Source organism: Globicephala melas, chromosome 5 (assembly GCF_963455315.2).
Source record: "Globicephala melas chromosome 5, mGloMel1.2, whole genome shotgun sequence".
Classification (NCBI taxonomy): domain Eukaryota; kingdom Metazoa; phylum Chordata; class Mammalia; order Artiodactyla; family Delphinidae; genus Globicephala; species Globicephala melas.
Window position 1 is genome coordinate 65,024,683 of NC_083318.1, and position 14,549 is coordinate 65,039,231.

Here is a 14,549-nt window from a genome sequence, read left to right on the forward strand (position 1 = left end):
GTTCTGACCCTTACACATGGAATGCTGACCACATATGATTTTCTAATAGTTAAATGATTCAATTTTCTAGTCAAATCTGTTCGAATAGGAAGATTTTATTTCACTGCTTTGAACCCAAGGGATCTGAAAGGGAAACACAATATAAAAATTATAAGGGTAATTGGTAACTACCCTCACATTTATGAAAGCAAACTGGGTGTATTAACTGAGCCAGACTTGAAGCACAAAATTTATGAACCACCTACAACCTAGCTTTTGAAAAGCTAATGTTTTCCCTCCTCTAACCAGATTAACAGATGGAGAACTCTGAGAAGTCATCTAAAGATGTCTTTGGAATTTTCAAGCATGTTTTGCTTAACAGTTCATGTCACACTTTATATTTCTACCAGAAGGCATGGGACTGAGACTAGGATGACTAGGATTAAAAGAAGTCTGCAGGGGGCTTCCCAGGTGGCGCAGTGGTTGAGAGTCTGCCTGCCAATGCAGGGGACACGGGTTCGTGCCCCGGTCCGGGAAGATCCCACATGCCGCGGAGTGGCTGGGCCCGTGAGCCATGGCCGCTGAGCCTGCGCGTCCGGAGCCTGTGCTCCACAACGGGAGAGGCCACAACAGTGAGAGGCCAGCGTACCGCAAAACAAAAACAAAAACAAAAACAAAACAAAACAAAAAGAAGTCTGCAGGTGCAAGCATGCTGCTACTACACAGCATTACAGTTGCACGCAGCTGTAACAGGCAAGACCAACCAAGCCTAGTTCTTCCTACTAAAATACTTTCATGTGTGTGTGATGGCTGACACTTAGAGCAGGAATCCACAGGCCTAATGCCTTGAGCCCCAGAAAGCAGGACCATCTAAAGGGCTGCCGCCGACTGGGGCCTCCATGGCATTTGAGCCCAGTGTTATGAGATTTCTGGATTTAGAAAAGAAAGGGGAAACCCATATTTCTATGTAAAAGCTCCCAATTTCTAAGCATTGGCATCTAATTCAAAACATCATGTGCTAGACAAAACCTGTCTGCAGGCTCCCTGCACACTCCCCAGCGCTGTGCACTTGTGATCTCTGAAACTTTCATGGCATCATATTGCCTTTGCATTGCCCTAAAGTTAGGGTCATAGTTTCTCTTTTATATTCTGCATAGCTCCTAAGAACATACTCTATGTTTGGTAAGCAATGTCTCTTAAACAGAGGTAAGAAAAGCATGGCTGTTGCTAATATCCCTGTCTGTCTGTTTGTAAGCTTTGATCCAAAGGAATAACACCATCCCCATATTGCCAAGTTCCCTGAACTATCCTGTTCAGAACCGAGCCAGACTGCTAAATGTGAAGCTTTACAGTGTCTTTATCACATTTTCCTGCCCTTCCCATACTCACTCCCAATCTCAGTTGGGTTTATGGTTTCAGATTCACCAGTAACAGGTCCACACTAAGTTCCTTCATAGAAGAATTTGGGTGAAGGCAACCAAAACCATCTTGAAGTCCTCTGCAGCATACTCTATTCATTTGTCAATTCTGACAATATCTGCAAGTATTAACTTTCCTTCCTGAAAAATTTAAGCATAAATTTTCTGCAAATATCCTTTCACATCTCCTCTGTGTTGCAGATATTAAGGAATTATCTACGAAGATATTTGTACTGGGTTGAACAGTATTCCTCTAAAATTCATATCCACTCAGAACCTCAGGATGTGATCTTATTTGGAAACATGGTCTTTGCAGATATAATTAGTTAAGGTGAGGTCGCAGTGGATTAGGGTGGGCCCTAAATCCAACGACTGTTGTCCTTATAAGAAGGCCATGGGAAGACACAGGCAGAGACTGCAGGGATGCAGCTATAAGCCAAGGAATGCCAAGCATTGCCAGGACCCACCAGAAGCCTAGAAGAGGCAAGGAAAGAGCCTTTAGTGGGTGAATAAGCCCGCTGATAACTTGATTTCAAACTTCTAGCCTCCAGAACTGTGAGAATAAATTTCTTTGTTTTAAGCCTGTATGGTATGTTTGTTTTTTTTTAAATAAATTTATTTTATTTATTTATTTTTGGCTGCACTGGGTCTTCGCTGCAGCTTGTGGGCTTTCCCTAGTTACAGCGAGCGGGGGCTACTCTTCACTGCCCACTGCGGTGGGCAGGCCTCTCATTGCGGTGGCTTCTCTTGTTGTGGAGCACAGGCTCTAGGCACGCTGGCTTCAGTCACTGTAGCATGCGGGCTCAGTAGCTGTGGCACACGGGCTTAGCTGCTCTGCGGCATGTGGGATCTTCCCAAACCAGAGCTCGAACCCACTTGCCCTGCATTGGCAGGAGGGCTCTCAACCACTGTGCCACCAGGGAAGGCTTAAAACAAAGTGTATGGTAATTTGTTGCAGCAGCCCTGAGAAACTAATATAACATCTAAACACCTTCTTCTCTTCTTTGCTAGTAAACTTACACTACCCAGGATCTGGGGATGGGCTTTATCTTTCCGTACTTCCTGAGGCATGCTGTGTGAAATGGGACAAAGAACCCAGGGACGCATTTCAGATGGTGGGGACGTCTTCCATGGAGACAGGAAACTGTAGGTGAGCTATCTGAGGTCACAGACTGGTTCTAATTTAATTCTATGTCTGGGGCACCTAGCACAGTCCCCAGAGTAGACATTAAGAAAATAATTGGCATGAGTACATATATATGAATTAACAAATGAAAAAATGAATGGATGAATTAAAACAAAGCAATGGTGAACAAACCATTAAGTTTATTAACTTAAGGGTCTTTTGTGAGGACAATGGGTCAGGGCAGAATGTTCATGAGGAAATTGGACTAGAAAGCTTCTGAAAGTGGCTGGTAGTACTTTTGTCTCTGTGATCCCACTGAGTCACAATCTTAGAGGCGACATGCCCTCCTCCAAGGAGGCATCACTGGCACTTCCGGGAGCACTTCACGCAGGACTACTGGAGGACTGCAACCTGTCATTTCCTAAGCAGCCACTCTCTGTCTCTGTCCACTCCCTCTCCCCAGAAGCCGAGCAACCTGCCAAACTAGGTTCTAAAATTTTTAATTTCAAGATGTCAGTAAAGCAGACATAAGAGTGGGGGAAAAAATCATGAATTACACTTCTTCAGTGATTAATTTAAAAAAAGAAAAGGACTCCTTACTTTTTTTTTTTTCCTTTTCTTTTTGCGGTACGTGGGCCTCTCACTGTTGTGGCCTCTCCCGTTGCGGAGCACAGGCTCCAGACGCGCAGGCTCAGTGGCCATGGCTCACGGGCCCAGCTGCTCCGTGGCATGTGGGATCTTCCCGGACCGGGGCACGAACCCGTATCCCCTGCATTGGCAGGCGGACTCTCTACCACTGCGCCACCAGGGAAGTCCAGGACTCCTTACTTTTTTAACAGCTCTGAAGGGCAATGATCTCCCCACATCTTCATCTGTTGAAAACCTATTTAATCTCCAGCACAGATAACTTCGATGCCTGAGCTTCCATATCCCAGTTTCTTCCTCCTCTAAGCTCTCCTTACCCCACAACATGCCACCATCTCATGGCTCCTTCCTGGTTCCATCTTGAATATATCAACGGTCTTGTGTTCACTACTAGACTGGTAGACTTCTTTTGCCACTCATAGCACTGTATTCATTTTTTTGTGTACCCTGAAGTACCTAGTATAATACTTTATAATGGAAGGCAACCAAAACCTATCCTATCATTCAACTGAATATAAACTGTTTCTAGAACTTTCCAAAAATAATTAATTGAGCAAAATCATTTTCTTCCTTAAGTTCATGAGGTGAGATAAAAAATATTTTTATACATCTTACTCCTGAGATACTAAAATCTAATTTGGAAATCACACCATCCATCCCAGAACTATGTGTCCAAGCTATTTTGGAAACATCTCACATCTGTCTTCTTGAATTCCTCCTGTCACATCAGGGAACGCTCAACTGAGAAGACAAGACAAGAAGGCTAGTGACTCACTAAAGGGTGCTTGAAAGATTAAAAGTAATTCAGCAGGACAAACCAGCTGAACACTGGGTCTTTTCTATATCCTGGAACTTTTTTTTTAAAGGGATGGGAGCTTTCAAAAAGCAATTTAAAAGTAATTTATGGTTGAAATTACCAAAATCCATTCCACATAAAATGAACATCTAGAAGACGTTTTGGAAAGTTAATAATATAAACTTATCCAAAGCTCTAACACTCTTAAGCTAGCTAAGGCCAGAAATAATTAGTGCTGCCAATTGTGTTGACATAATTAGGTCTGTGCCTTGGCTTTTGCCCTCACCAGCTATCCAACTTGCAAGAGTTCCACTTTGCTTGCCTCAAGACTGGAAACCAATCAACTTAAGACAGCAAAGGATTCAAACTCTCGAGCAACATGGTTCAACTTACAATGCAAGGCGAAGTGTGAAGGTAAGTGAAAACAAAATGGTCCTTTTCCTTAACCCTGGCTATTCTGACTTGTAGACTTAAAAACTCAAACACAAAGAACGTTTGTGACACACTGAACTACTGGCCCCAACTCTTCGTCCCTCCCTGGAGCCTAGAATACAAATAAGAATCACCGTATCCAGGTGTTCTGAACAATTATTTTATACAAGTTGTGCTTACCTTTTCTATTTCTAAAGCTGTACTGATATAGCAAACCTCAAAGTATGCATGTTTGTGGTCCAGCTCTATCTACCCAACCAGCAAACCGATAACATTTATGGAGCCTGTCACTATGTGTTACGTACTGTGTGAAGAGGTTCACATCCACACGTAATGAAGACTTAGCTCCTACTTTCATGGAGCTCTAAGTCTAAACAAAAACTTTCCAGTAAGGTTACAAACTGCTGAGAGGAATGTGATAACAGAGAATTGGAAATATTTCCTTGAGGTACAGAAAAAGGACTTTCAACAGCTCAGAGGGTCTAGAAAGGTTTCACAGAGAAGATGAAAATTGAGCTAAAACTCAATTGTTTACAGGAATGGAAAGGTTCTCTAAAATATAATTTTCTATCTTTCAGATTATCAGGATAATCTAGTTGAAGTGGATAAAGTCTGATGTATTCAGCCACTGGTGCCACTAGCCTAGGTCTCAGAACTATGATACAGTGGAAAAGTGCTGGATGCTAGGTCCAAAGATCTTGGTTCAAGTCCCAGCATGGCCACCTGAGTGTGAGAGAGTATCACAAACAAGACCTGGCACCCAGAATTTCACTGTGCCTTCCCCAGAAATTTGTTAATCAGTATCCCCCCTCCACTGTGAGGCAATATCATCAATTAAGTTAAAAATATGTACCCAATATCAAAATCAGGCATTGATTAAAATATAATATTAAATGATTTACTCAATACATCAGGGCCATTTGGAGATATATATAGCTAGCTTTCATTTTTATTCAATTAGTCATTATTTATTTACTAAGTTTACCTGCTATATTTCAGGCACTGACAGCATAAAGATGAAGACAAACCAATCCCTGCCCTTAGAAGATGCAGAAAGTCCTAACTAAAATCAGAGCCCAACGTATGCAGACCAGGGGTGGAAAGGGGGGTGGGGTGGGACGAATTTGGAGACTGGGATTGACATATATACACCACTATGTATAAAACAGATAACTAATGAGAATCTGCTGTATAGCACAGGGAACTCTACTCAATGCTCTGTGGTGACCTAAATGGGAAGGAAATCCAAAAAAGGGGACATATGTATTCATAAAGCTGATTCACTTCACTGTACAGCAGAAACTAACACAACACTGTAAAGCAACTACACTCCAATAAAAAAAATTTTTTTTAATATGTAGTAAAATCAGAGCCCAAAATATAGGCAATCCGTAATTAAGAGAGAAGTAAACTTTTATCTCACTGCTGTACGGATAATGATTATCACTAATAATGATAAGCACTAATATTTATTAAGCTCTTGCTATATGTCAGACACTGTTCTAAGAGCTCTTCAAAGATGCTCTCACTTAATCTTCACAACAGATCTATGCTAAAACCCTACTAGCACCACCATTTTACAGTTGAGAGGCTATGCAAATTGCCTACATGGAACCCAGCTGAGGTTTGAACTCAGGAAGTTGACTCTAGAGCCCATGCTCTCAATGATAAATTAATGCAGCATTAGGTCCACTGTTGCACCACCCAGATTTGATTTTCTCGGTGTATATTCTGCCTTTGTACACTTTAGTAATGAACCTAATTTTGAAATGGCTATTCCACAAGATCCACCCAGTTTCATACTTTGTATCTTCAATTTTATTAAGCCCCAAATTAAACTTAAGTTACCTGTTGGTATAAACTAGGTACCCTGGTAGTATCAGAATGTTGTGTCTTTCCGAAGTTTTCATGAAGCAAACATAAAACACCAGGTGATTAATGGAAAGACTACACACAATCTGACCAACCTATATTTATCTGAGCCATCATGCTTACCTGGGGCCACTGAGGGGACTGCATCTCTGGCAAAACCTGAACAGACTTAAGGTTCCCACTTTCAAGTACCAAAATGATGCAACACTTTCTTTTAGAATCCAGGTCAGAGCATTCTTTTGAACTTTTCTAAATTCCTATGAAACTCAGTAACTCCGCTGATGCTTCCCCACCGCCCCCGGCTTCTAATAACCTCTTGCTTCTCAAAGGACAGACGACATAGGAGGAAAAGAGGAGAAACATATATACATGATTGACTGTGCAAAGAAAGTTACTAACGTGCCAACCTGGGCAATTCAGAAAGAAAGGGAAATAGAAAGTGGTCAGTCTCTGGGCTGGGCAGTGCATTTTATTTTATAAATAGCATTTTATAAAAATATTTTATAACTTGGAAAGCGTGCCCCTAAGGTAGAAATGAGTCTATTTATTTTTCCAGGCTCCCCAAAACACAGTCTACAATCCAAAGATAACTGGGTCAAGATTTAGTCATACAACATACACCACTGTGATGAATACTTGCTTAGCACACAGTGAATAAGCAAGTATGTACACTTTGTATATATGTATATATGTAAAATGGTGCTGCATACTAGTATCTTACAAAATACTTGCACTTATTTCTTTTCTTTCAACAATTAGTATTTTGTGTTTATTTTACATATATATATATAAAAACTCATATATACTATATAAAACATATATAATAATGACTTCACCATTAGAAGTGTTTAATTTAAATTGACTGTGGGACTTCCCTGGCAGTCCAGTGGTTAAGACTCCGCACTCCCAATGCAGGGGGCATGGGTTCGATCCCTGATCGGGGAACTAAGATCCCACGTGCCACACAGTGTGGCAAAAAAAAAAAAAAAAAAAAAAGACTGTGATCACTGTGAACACTAACAGTATGTTTCACTGGAAAGATTACCTCAAAAAAAAATACCAAGGCTGAATAATCAATTATTTTATTTTACTTGCTATTTTATGTGATCTGTGTGATCATGAAGTAAAGAGGTGTCTTTTCAGTTGGAGTTCACAACTGGCTCTAAGGAAATTCCAAAAGAATTCCCAAATATTATTAATATTCTGAGGCATTGCATTACGCTGAAATAAAGATCCCGAAGTGATGATTTTGAAGGGATGGCTTCTAGCATTTGTAAAAAACTCAGTCTCACAGCTTCAGAGAGTTGGGTCACAGCTAACACACTTTTTCAAGCACATCTGATTCAAAATGTCTATCCTTAGCTAGCCATTACGGGCCATCACCATACTGCCATCCTTACTCTAAAACTCAAGGTCTTCAAAAGCGACTTTAAGAATGAAAAATGAATGTATCCTCTCAACACGTCAGAAAACTCTAATCCAGTTCACATCACATGCCAAGCCCTGTAATGGGTTCTGTAGAGAAACCCCAGCAGCAAGTAACACCAGGACACCGAGCAAATGAGTGGTGAGCTGAGGGGACCCTGGAAAGGCCCCCTGGAGAGAGTGGCAGTGGACCAAGCCAGTGTACAGGTACAGTTTAAACTTGGTGCTCTTGGGACTTCCCTGGTGGTCCAGTGGTTAAGAATCTGCCTTCCAATGCAGGGAACGCGGGTTCGATCCCTAGCCTGGGAACTAAGATCCCACATGCCGTGGGGCAACTAAGCCTGCATGCCCTGAAGCCCTCACGCCACAAATAGAGAGAAGCCTGCGCACCACAACAAAAGGTCCCGCATGCTGCAACTAAGACCTAATGCAGCCAAATAAATAAATAAAATAAAAAATAAACTTGGTGCTCACCACCAGCCCTTTTTGACACCAGCACTTAGTAAGCGAAGGGGCCAGGGACAGAAATACCCTAAACACTCAGCAGCGAGGGAATCATTAAATACATCATGGAGCTTACAGAGGGTGGAACAGCATGCTTAATACTTAAATTCAGCCTGAGGTAGAAAAATGCTATATCCTGATATGAACTGATCTGCAAAATATACACTTTGGTGGAAAAAGCAAAGCATTTATAAAATATGTAATGTGTCTTTTTTTTTCTTGTTTTAATTTTTACTGTGGAAATTTTTAAACATACAAAATGAGAGAGAACAGAATAATAAACCCTTATGTACCCACCTTTAACAAGGATCAGCTTATGGGCAAAATCCCATATACAATATTATAGTATAATATATTATATTATACTATAATATCTTAGTATGTATCTCTAAATGGTAAGGACTCTTTAAAAATATCATTATAAAATTTGGGTAAATTTTAATATTTATTATAAATGTGGGTACATGCCTAAAATGGTTTCTGAAAAAAAAAAAAACTAAAAAAAAAGTAGTGGTTGTCACTGGAAAAAAGGGGGCCAGAGTGAGGAACCGAGGAGACTTTACTGTTACTTAATACCTTTCAGTAATATTTAAAATATAGCTACAAAAGGGAGCACAGGGCCTGGAAGAGCAGCAGAAAGGCTGCCACGACGTGAGGAAGACAGTGTGGCCTCAGTGGAGGGCGCTGGACACACGAAGTTGAGTTTGAATGTGAGACACTCAAGGAGCCATTTATATAGATTCAAACACTAGCAGGTGACAGTGTCCATCGGCTACAGGATATGAAGTCTCTAAATGTGAAAAGTAATAGAGAGTTGTGAACTCAGTGACATTACTATACATAATTACGATTCCAATAATGTGCAGATCCAGGCATTTCTGAGATGAAATGGGCTCATCTCAACCTGTCTACGGCCACATCCAGCTACAGGAGGCTGATGAAATCTATCATTTAAAGCACTCTGGTTTTAAAGGGCACTTCAAAACCACTTTTTTTTTGTTTTTTTAAACAAGTTAATGTCTTTCTTTCTCCTCTTTTCCCATCTGTAGTCCTTGTAATTTCTCTGCCTTACAGGTGGGTAAAATGTCAGTTCCTTCCCTGGTGGTTCTATCTGTTACATCTGTATCACATTAACAGAGCCCTGGGATCCACCAGAGGCAGGGTTAGGTTAAAGAAATAAGCCTTTGTGAATGCCTGTTTACAGTGAATTCAGACACAATACAGTTCTCCAGTCTTTTAACCTCATGATCAGTAAAATAGGGGCTATGAGAAGATAAGATTAAGAGTAGCTGATTTTTAGGACCCTGTTCATTTCTGTGACAATTTTCACTCCTCTGAAAAATCCAAAGATGTTACAAAATAGAGACAAAAGTTAGGAAAGACTGGTCTCAACTAGACTAGCTAAAATCCAAAACTTCTAAATATATGTTAAAAGAAACACTACTTTCTCACTTTCAAATATCACTTGAACAAGGCTAATAAAATGTTCCCCAGTAAAGGTCAAAAAGGAAATGTCTTTAATGAATAGACTTTCAACTTTTTAAACCTTAAACTTTTCATTAGCTTGAGCATAAATAAAGTTTTTTCAGAGAATTTTAAAATACTTGGTTCTCGTTTTCAGGTTATATCTTGCCCCCGGCAAGTGTCTCCCTTTTATTATTTTCCTTAACAAAACCCAGCATTTCTACATAGTATATAGAAATAGTTCACCTAACCACTGGCAGTATAGTTGCTAAATAGGTGATGTTTTACTGTACTTAACACCGGGGAGCTATTTCTTTTACAAAAATGCTTCCCGGGACAAACAACTTATGTATGAATCAAAATGAAACCGCTGAGGAATCTAATGATATTTTCACACAAATTGCCCAATTTTACCCCAAGAGGCTCAAGTTCTTCTCTACCTGCAGATGAAAATTTGGGGGAGGGGGTCAGTGTAGAGATTAATTCCATCAATACGGGAAAACACCAAGAGAAAGTGCCACCGTAGGCTACACTTTTCCCAGGTACCTGTCTCATCTGCGGAGCTGGGGGAGGCACTGTCTTGGGACAGGGTCGTCCAGCTGGACTCCTCGTCGCTCGGTGCCAGGTTCTGGATCCGGTGGAGTGCACAGTCAGTTTTGGCCCCCGTTTTAGGGTGATCCTTCTTGGTCTCCGGGCTGGATGATACGGTGGCTATCTGGCCATCCTCAGGGCTGAACTGGGGTCTGTTTGGTTTCTGCAGCAGTAAGTCGCCATTCCCAGCGACGGTGGAGGCCTGGCTCTGGCTTGGCTGGGCCTTCTCCTCCACAGCCCCGTGCTGGTTTCCCAAGTTCTGCTCGAGTTCTCTGGTTGAGGTTTCCAGGTCTGCATAGTAATTCAGGAAGCTCTTGGTTCTTCGGGGCTGGGAGGGTAAAATCTCGCAGCCCGAGGAATCCCGTGGGTGGGGCTCTTTACCCTCTAACTTCTCAGAAGTTATGTTGATGACTGCAGTGGGGCTGACGTTTCTGTTGGGGTCCTGCTGCCCTTGTTCTGCAGCCTTCCGGAGCTGGTTCTCTCCATTTTTCACCAGCTTGATGTTGGCAGAGCCATTTCCCAGCAGGGGCTGTGCAGCCGGATCCGAGAGGCCCATCGCCGCCTGGATGTTAGTCAGTGCATATTTTTTCCTGCATTTGGGGGGTGTGCTGTTCTTGGTTTCTGTGTGTTTTATTTCAGCGTTCAACAATTCATTGTGGGAGGAACGGAGATTAAGGGTGTTTGGTGGTGTGGCCGGGCTATTCCGATTCGTGACGTCTGTCGTTCCGCTGCTGGCCATAAACACTGCCAAAGTGTCTACACCTGAGTCAGCTGGAAAGAAAAAAAGAAAACTGGTCATTAGACGCCTGGCATGATTAAACTACTTAGCATAGAGAGTGAGCAAACATTTCTATACAGAAAATTGAAAGAACCAATGCTTCCGTTGCAGTTTTGTAGAACAGACCCATTTTCCTCCCTCTTTTCAACGTTTGCTCATACATTAAACAGGAGCAAATAAAAGGCTTAATGTGTACACACAAAAGCCAATTTATAGAAAAGCTAGGGGGTCTGAGGGTCCAAATTTTACTTAAAGTAAAAAAGTATCTCTCTTTTGAAATCATATAAAAGCATTTTCTTCCAGCAGCTGGTCTTCGCTTTTTCACAACCTTGCAAATCATCCCCTTTCTAAACATTTACATCACATTTCTATTCTGTCATTCCCTCAGGCAACAAAAAAGTTGCTCAAAAATCCTCTGGGGCTCCAGCTTTCTTAATTAACCTGAAAGGTCACTGTTCAATGAAGCACCATACATCCAAGGTAATTTTTCTTCACCATGTTTAGAAATTGTGTTCTGAACACCAGGAAAAATCAAACCTCCCTTAGAGTTTGATAATGTCTTGTGAACATTTCTGACCTGAGCTTACTGTTTGTACTAAACAGAAATTTTGGAGAAATGGCTTAATTGCTCAAGAACATACATACTCACATAAAACTATTACTAATAATGTAGCATCGAGCCCTTGGCTAAAGACGTGTTAGACTCCCCAAAGGAGTCTGAATATATTCCACTGAATTAAAACACAGACTCAGCGGTTTGCAGTCACCACAAGCCCTTGCAGAACTCCTAGGAAATTATCTGACAGTGCATTTATCTCAAATATTGTTCACACCATCAGTGATTTGTTCCATGCGTCTCTTGCTAGGAAGACAGAAAGGTTTCTCAGACTAGAAGGGAATAAAATTCATCAGCAAGAATTTCTAAGGTTTCAGATTTCTCAGTCTATAAGGAATGACTTCTTTCTTATCTGATCCCTTGCCCTCCAGAGACCTCCGTGGGCTCTACACCAGCAGTAGATGAACCAAAGCACAGCTCCCAACATTCCTGAAATTGTACTATGACAACTCCCTCTTCCTCCACCAGGCAAAACAGAGACCTCCGCAGGGAAGGAAGGTAAGAATGTTCTACTGTTTGGAAGCTTAGAGGTATCCCTTTCCATCATCCGATACTCAGGATAAGCTATTTTAGAAAAGAGTCACCCACTGATTCTAGAGTCTGTGTGCTTCTTGGAAGCTAGGGAAATCTGTACACTCCAGGCAGTGTCCATATTTACGAAAGAATGACCATATGGCCCACAGAGATAGCTAAGGCTGTAACCCAAAGTGGTTAGACTTTGGGCCCCATTCTTTAGAATTATTATTTATAAGGATTCCTGCTTACCCAGCACCTACTGCACTTGGGCTTCATTGAGAATCTGGTTTGTTTTTCCCTTTTAAACACTATTCTGATGACTAAATTTTAAACAAAAATGTATACTGTTTTGGCTACTACTACCATTTTACAGAAAACATATTTCAATTTATAATTCAACCTCACTCCAGAGCAGCATTTGATATGAAAAGGGTCCATATTGAACCCACATGAAGTTTTCCCTGAGACACACAACCATAACATAGGCACACAAGAGAAAATTACACTTAGACTTCTGGGTATTTAGAGTGACATTATTATAAAAAATCTGGCAATCTGCTGGCTTTTTAGAAGGTATGGCAAAAAAATTGCTATGAGGCTATTTTACGATGTTAGATACTATATCCTAGCAATGTTATTAGGGAGAATTTTTTTTTTTACTCTGCTTATAATTATAAACATTTTAAGAAAGAATACCATCAAAATTTCTTGGTGTGTTAATATTTAAGTGGCTTTTATACCCTGGATGTGACAGATAAAAACTCTGAGCCAACAGAGCTGGAGGAATCAGGCTCCCTGACTTCAGAATATACTACAAAGCTACAGTAATCAAAACAGTATGGTACTGGCACAGAAACAGAAATATAGATCAATGGAACAGGATAGAAAGTCCAGAGATAAACACACGCACCTATGGTCATCTAATCTATGAAAAAGAAGGCAAGAGTATACAGTGGAGAAAAGACAGTCTCTTTAATAAGTGGTGCTGGGAAAAACTGGACAGCTACATGTAAAAGAATAAAATTAGAACACTTTCTAACACCATACACAAAAATAAACTCAAAATGGATGAAATACTTAAGTGTTAAGACTGGATACTATAAAACTCTTAGAAGAAAACATAGGCAGAACACTCTCTCACATAAATCGCAGCAAGATCTTTTTTGATCCACCTCCTAGAGTAATGAAAATAAAAACAAAAATAAACAAATGGGACCTAATGAAACTTCAAAGCTTTTGCACAGCAAAGGAAACCATAAACAAGATGAAAAGACAACCCTCAGAATGGGAGAAAATATTTGCAAACGAAGCAATGGACAAAGGATTAATCTCCAAAATATACAAACAGCTCATGTAGCTCAATATCAAAAAAAACAAACAACCCAAACAAAAAATGGGCAGAAGACCTAAATAGACATTTCTCCAAAGAAGACACAGAGATGGCCAAAAAGCACGTGAAAAGATGCTCAACATCACTAATTATTAGAGAAATGCAAATCAAAACTACAGTGAGGTATATCACCTCACACTGGTCAGAATCAAAAAATTCTACAACAATAAATGCTGGAGAGGGTGTGGAGAAAAGGGAACCTTCCTACACACTGGAGAGGGTGTGGAGAAAAGGGAATGTAAATTGGTATAGCCACTATAGAGAACAGTATGAAGATTCCTTAAAAAACTAAAAATAGAGCTACCATATGATCCAGGAATCCCACTCCTGGGGATATATTTCTGGAGAAAACTGTAATTCGAAAATATAGGTACCCCAATGTTCATTGCAGCACTATTTATAATAGCCAGGACATGGAAGCAACCTAAATGTCCATCAACGGAGGAATGGATAAAGAAGAGGTGGTACAAATATACAATGGAATATTACTCAGCCATAAAAAAGTAAAAAAAATAATGCCATTTGCAGTGACATGGATGGACCTAGAGATTGTCATACTGAGTGAAGTAAGTCAGACAGAAAATGAAAAGGCAACCTTTGGAATGGGATTTTTAAAAAGGAAAGAAATAGGCACAGAGGGGGACATGATTAAGGTGTCAGATGTGAACAGTGAGGAATGCACTCCAGGATCTGGCCTGAGGAGGGCAGGAGACGGAGCCGGGAAGAGGGTGAAGAGCTAGGGGAAAAGGAAAAGGCCAAGGGGTCAGAGGTCTCTGAAAGGTAAGGGAACAGGTGTGACAGGAACAAGGGATTGCTCCAACCCTAGCTGCATGCACACCTTGGGGAGCTTTTAAAAAGCCCAGAAGCCCAGGCCCCACCCCCTAAGACACTCCCAAATTCTGATTCAATTAGTTTGGGATTGGGCCCAGTCAGGGTATTAAAATGAAATGTTCTTTGGGTGATTCTAGTGTGTGGCCAAGGCTGAGAACCACTGCAG

General features: G+C 40.9%; 1 protein-coding gene across 18 annotated transcripts in view; it reads right to left on the bottom strand.

Annotated features, from left to right (window-relative positions):
* APBB2 (amyloid beta precursor protein binding family B member 2) overlaps nucleotides 1-14,549 on the bottom strand; it is a 375,842-nt gene that overhangs the window by 178,464 nt on the left and 182,829 nt on the right. For all 18 annotated transcript variants that reach the window (XM_030881113.2, XM_060299264.1, XM_030881111.2 and 15 more), the window contains one exon: nucleotides 10,208-11,023. In XM_030881113.2, the coding sequence (XP_030736973.1) occupies nucleotides 10,208-11,023 (816 nt within the window). The remainder of the gene's footprint in view (nucleotides 1-10,207; nucleotides 11,024-14,549) is intronic.